We start from the raw sequence: 5884 nt of genomic DNA, 5'->3' as shown, positions 1-5884 counted from the left end.
GTCATTGCTTTTCCTAGACTTACTTCATTGACTTGTGGGTACCTATGACCACAGATTAGTTCTTCCACCTGGAAATTGGACGGCACTATAATATGTCTTCTGTGCCAGAAAAATCCAGGAGTTTGATAATTTATTCTACGATTTTTCTGAAAATGTTTCCCAAATCCTTTCTAGCCAATTTCCAGTTTCTTTAACATCTCCTTTTTGGACCGTCTCTTCCTGGATCTCTGAGACAAGGCCTTTCACTTTCTCACCTCCCTTTCCACATAAAGAACACCAAGTCTTAGTTTATCAGGAATACCTAAACCATGTCTGCTTTTCTTATTATGTTCTCTTGTGAGCCAGTTAGGGACGCTCATTTTTACTTGATGAGGAGTGTTGCTCATTGAGAAAGGGGACTTATTGAATTTTGGCAGACAATAGCAGTATTAAGTATTCAATTTTTGGTGGAGCAATCCTTCCACATTTATTCCATGCTGTGCACCTGGCCACAAGGACCCAGCTTCTAGCCTGAGAACACAAAGGGAATCGTCCGTCATTGTCTTAAGCTATAAGGCTCTGTCAGTCAATACACTGACTGCCTAATATATAACTGTCTTTCCGAGAGGGCAGAGCTGAGTCTCACTCTCTTATTTGAAAAACGAAGCACAATATTTAGAGTCACAGAAAAATATTAAATGAGGAAATGTCAATATCCCTTTCTTCTGGACCTCAATCCTATGTGCTTCAGAAAATTGATTTTTCTATTTTTATTTATTCTCAATCTGATCCCTGTTCTAATGTAAAGAACATTTGGAGATAATAAGAACTAGGGAAAGGTCTGTGGAAAATTCCATGGTCACTATATTTTGTTTACTGCATGTTATCAACTTCCATGAGCTTCGTCCTATTGCAGAAGATACCACATGGCCACAGAGACTTTATATTGGCTGAGTATTTATGACAACTCATTATGGTCACCCATGCCTGTCTATCACTGTGGAAATACTTTAGCTTCCTCTACTTTTAATGTAATTTACTTACCCATTTATTCACTCTTTGGAAAAAATTTTAAAGCAACTACTTGGACAAGTATCAGCCACATGTTGAAATAAGTCTCTTTCAAATCATTGATACTTAAGTACTGTCACCGTCACAGTGGTCTCATTAGATCTAAAGAGTGAAACTTGACACCTGTCTCCATACTTGAAACCCCTCCCAGAATTATTTGTTTTTATTTTAGACACATACTCTGGCAAAAGAAAAAGATCTCCATATCAAAATTTCAGTAGAAAGGAATATAATTATTGTTGGTAATGCCTGAATTCAACTTTATTCCCCACATCTATTAAGATAGCCTTTGAAGAAAACATGCATGCCAAAATAGGTTTCTGGGTTTTTTTGCTTGTTTTTTTTGTTTTGTTTTTCGTTTTTCTCTGTTTGTTCTTCAAGGCAAATTAGTAAGGTACATAGCCTTGGGGGAAACTCCTGAGATCTCCTTTCTACAAGCACTTCTATATTCTCAGTAAGGACCCAAGATCCCCTCCTCTCATATCCATTCTACATCTGAAATCGCTCATTCAAACTCTGGGCTGAATCAAACACAGTGTTCCTTCTTGGAGGTGAGTGAACATTTCTCTCATTTGCATTTCACCATTTCTTTAAATATTAACATAAGGGCCCTTATCTCCCCCTTGAAATGAGAAGGCTTGTGTAGAAGGCCTAAGGTAAGATGATCAAAAGTCACATAGACCAATGGACACAGACAACAGACAACCAGGATGGGGGGGGGGGGAGGGGAGAGAAATAAATAAATAAATAAATCTTTAAAAAAAAGTCACATAATATGATTAATGTCTGCCTCACTGATAGATGACTGTGCTTCTGTCTTGGAATAAAAGTTTTAGGCTTGGAGTATATAATCAAGAGTTTCTCCAATATTCTCTGAAGATGATGAAGTATAAGCTAAGATGTGGGTCCTTGTGGCCAGGACTGTACTACAGAGTAACTGTGGAAGAACTGAACCAATTTCTCTGAATAATTTGGATTTTAAATTCAAAATTCTTAAAAATTTTCACATCTGGAGGAGAATGCCTTTTGCTCACTCTTTTTTTTGTTGTTGTTGTTATTATTGAATCCACATAAGTTTTTTTTACTTTTGAAAACATATTACAAACTGAGAAATATAATTTATTTTTCATATGGTGGTTCTTTGTAGCTGAATCTTAATCAATTTGGAACAATCCCCTGGAGTGCAGATTACATACTGGACAGGACTCATACATAATTTGGTAAGTGTTCTAAATAAGGGTTCAAAGTTATTTAAGTTTTTTGATAGAGTGGCAGGAATAGGTATGGTGGAAAGTTAATTCAAGGGCAGCAAAATTTACCTTCTAAACAGGACTGTAATTTTTTATTGCAAGAGTTGTGGGATACACCAAGATTAAATTTGCCTGGCATCTCCATGCATAGAGAGCCCAGGAAGGACTCATAGTTCAAGGGGAATATCAGAGTTTCATATAGGTAGCAAAGCAGATGTTGGCACTCAAAAAATCTGAGCCCGAATGTAGAAACATTGGTCAGGATTCCATTTGATGATAAAGAAAGAGGCAGGTAGATTGGTAACACATAGCTCATGGAGAATGGTTGCTCAGATAGGTGCACTACAACAGATCAAAAAATATAGGATTGTCTTCAACTCTGTACAAAACACTGCCTTACAAAGAGCAGAGACTCAAAAATGTTTCTTGAATGACTTTATGGTAAATAGGTGAATGGATGGATGGAATCTGTGCATTTGCACAAATTGCAGGGTGTTGGCTCCAAAGCAGGGATGTGTAGGTGTCAGTAATTTCAACAAAAGCAAAGCCCTCTATCAAGCTATTATAAATAACACCAAAAAAAAAAAAAAAAAAAAAAAGATGAGCATCTCACCTCCTTTTCTCTCCCAATTCCTGGCGTCCATAATGCATTTCCCTTAACTATAATTTGAAGTTGCCCTTCTGTGACTGGAGAGTTTTTATTACATATCCTGTCTAATTCATGAATTCATTTAGCAATTATTGATTGAGGCTCCAGTATGCATTGCTCACTCTGTGTGTGTGTGTTTTGTGTGTGTGTTATGGGGACAGAAAGTAATAGCAAAATTTCTGCCCTCCATGAAACTGTGTGGTCATTGTAGAGATAAGAAACATACCACCTACACATATCACTATAAGACCTGAGTAAGATAGAAAGGCAAATGATGTCAATAATTTACAATGCATTAGTTAACTGTTACACAGCAAAGGGACGAAAATATGGTTTAAAGTCTTTAACAAAATATAGGTAAATTACAGATTACAGTATGAATTTGTTTATTTAGTTTTATTTTCATCATTTGAAAAAATGGGGTTAATACTGATTTTCCTAGAGACTTATATGAGAATAAAGAAGGGAGTGGAGTGATAAAAGAGGAAAAGATAGTAAGTAAACCAGAATTTCAAAGAAAGAAATCAAGGAAGAGGAATGAAAAACATCTGCATGCACAAGTAAGGGAAACAGGAAGGTTCCTGGGGTGGTCAGGAGCACACAGAGCTCTCTGACTTTACAAGGGGGCATCTGGAGAATGGTGGGTGATGTGCTCAAGAGAGTGGTTATGCCAGATTAATGCACTGATATCCTAATGAGAGGCTTGATTTTTTGCTCTGAGCATTGTTGTATGGAAGGAAAAAAAAAACCTTGTTTTGAAATCAAATGACAAAAATTCAAATCCTTGCTCTTCAAATAACTGATCAGTGCGGGAATCTAAAAAAAGTTGTATAATAACTGGAATTAAATGTTTCTGCCTGTGAAGTGATTTCAGCAGTCTTGTCAGTAGTCCATCCCTCACCTTCATAACACACACACACACTGTGGAAAACAAGTGTGAAAGTCATTTGCACAAGAAAAACTACCACAATAACACAGCATGCTAACATTAATCAGTTAAGAAATAATCAGAGGGTTTTTTGCATGGAGGAGAAACAGAAGAGGTAATATAGGTGAGCAGAAATTTGCATCAGCTTTCCAGGTTATCCCCTAGAATTTCCAAAAGATGATGTGGAGTATTGGAGAAAACAAGGGCCCAGCTAAAGGAGATGACACGTTTAGTTATGGGGCAAATCTCCAGCAGGCCTTTATAATTGATGATAACATTATTAATTGCCCTTATCAGGAAAAGGCCTGAGTGGGGCTGATCCAGAGCTCAGAGATGGTACAACAGAGAGCCAGGGAAGATAAGGACTCCATGGAACCATTGAAGGACAATATGACACCTTGAAAATGAAGATCTGACCAAGCAGGGAAGTCACAGCTAGAGAAGATGAAAGATTGATGCCTCTTGGCAACTATTGTGGAAAGAAGAGATTTCAGTCCTACTCCTAGTTTTACTCCTAAAGAGCTCAGAGTCAAAATATGGCCTTAGGGAACCACAGCACCATCACTGAGTTCATCCTCCTTGGGCTGTCTGCTGACCCCAAGATCCAGGCTCTGCTCTTTGTGCTATTCCTGATGATTTACCTCCTGACCCTGATGGGGAACTTGCTGATGGTACTTATGATCCATATAGATTGTCACCTCCACACACCCATGTACTTCTTCCTGAGCCAACTCTCCTTTCAGGACATCTTCTACTCTTCAGTCACTGTGCCTAAGATGCTGGAGAATCTCCTGTCTCAGAGAAAAGCAATCTCAATAGAAGGCTGCCTGGCTCAAGTCTTCTTTGTGTTTGCTGCTACAGGCATTGAGGCTTGCCTGCTCTCAGTGATGGCCTATGACCGCTATGCTGCCATCTGCCACCCACTACTCTATGCACAGGTGATGAGTAAACAGTCATGTTTGAAGTTGGTGTGGGGCTCTTGGGTCGTGGCCTTCCTGGATGCACTTATCAACATCCTCCTGGCTTTGAATTTGGACTTCTGTGAGATTCAAATCATCCACCACTATTCTTGTGAATTGCCCTCCCTTTTCCCTCTCTCCTGCTCTGATACATCCACCAACTCTGAAATGTTGCTCTGCTCTGCTCTCTTGCATGCCTTAGGGACCTGCCTCCTGATTTTTTACTCTTATGCCCGCATTGTCTTCACAATCCTGAGCATCAGCTCCAGCTCAGGCAGAAGCAAGGCCTTCTCCACCTGCTCCTCCCACCTTACTGCTGTGAGCTTGTTCTATGGCTCAGCTATTCTTCGCCATCTAATGCCAACCTCAGGTTCCCCACTGGAGTTGATCCTCTCCATACAGTACAGTGTAGTCATGCCCCTAGTGAATCCTCTCATCTACAGCCTGAAGAACAAAGAAGTGAAGGCAGCTGTGAGAAGAATGAAGCTAAAATATTTACAATGTCTCAGAGAGCACGGAAGAGGCAAGCATGAAGGGAAGTAGGAAAGTACTGTAGGAAGACATGAAATGTGTGATATTAAGAACTTCCTGATTGCCCAATTTGTGCATGTTGTAAGATACATTGTTGGGACTCCCTTCTTAAAAATTGTCAAAGAAAGTATTGGGAGCTATTTTGTTTCCCATTACTCAGAAAAACAGTTAGAAAACCTCTTAATCTCATAGATATGGTTAATGACATGCTAATTCATACTGTTGAAAATACTTCATATTAGTATTGACCCTGCATGTTTTGTTTCCTGAATTTTTTATTTGAATTAATATGGCTGTGAAAATATTTTCTAAGAAGAGAGCCTGGGTCTCTGAAGAAAGAAAAATAAGCACTTGGACATCACGGGGTGGAAGAAGAGGTTGACATGCAGTAGTAATAGGACTCTGGAGACATACAAAAATAGATGAATGTGTCCAAGAAAGGAAGTCAGAATTTACCAGATATACCAGTTAAACTCACAGCTGATAATTTGCTGCCATAAATAATTGGCATAAACTT

General features: G+C 38.9%; 1 protein-coding gene across 1 annotated transcript; it reads left to right on the top strand.

The window, feature by feature from the left end:
• The first annotated feature begins 4413 nt into the window (after positions 1 to 4413).
• Positions 4414 to 5379, top strand: LOC101419433 (olfactory receptor 8S1-like). Its single transcript, XM_023587482.2, has one exon. The coding sequence runs from the start codon at positions 4414 to 4416 to the stop codon at positions 5377 to 5379; it is 966 nt and encodes a 321-aa protein (XP_023443250.2).
• Positions 5380 to 5884: the final 505 nt, after the last annotated feature.

Source organism: Dasypus novemcinctus, chromosome 12 (genome assembly GCF_030445035.2).
Source record: "Dasypus novemcinctus isolate mDasNov1 chromosome 12, mDasNov1.1.hap2, whole genome shotgun sequence".
In the NCBI taxonomy this organism is placed as follows: Eukaryota; Metazoa; Chordata; class Mammalia; order Cingulata; family Dasypodidae; genus Dasypus; species Dasypus novemcinctus.
The sequence above is the reverse complement of the archived record's forward strand: the minus strand, read 5'-3'. Positions and strand labels throughout refer to the sequence as shown.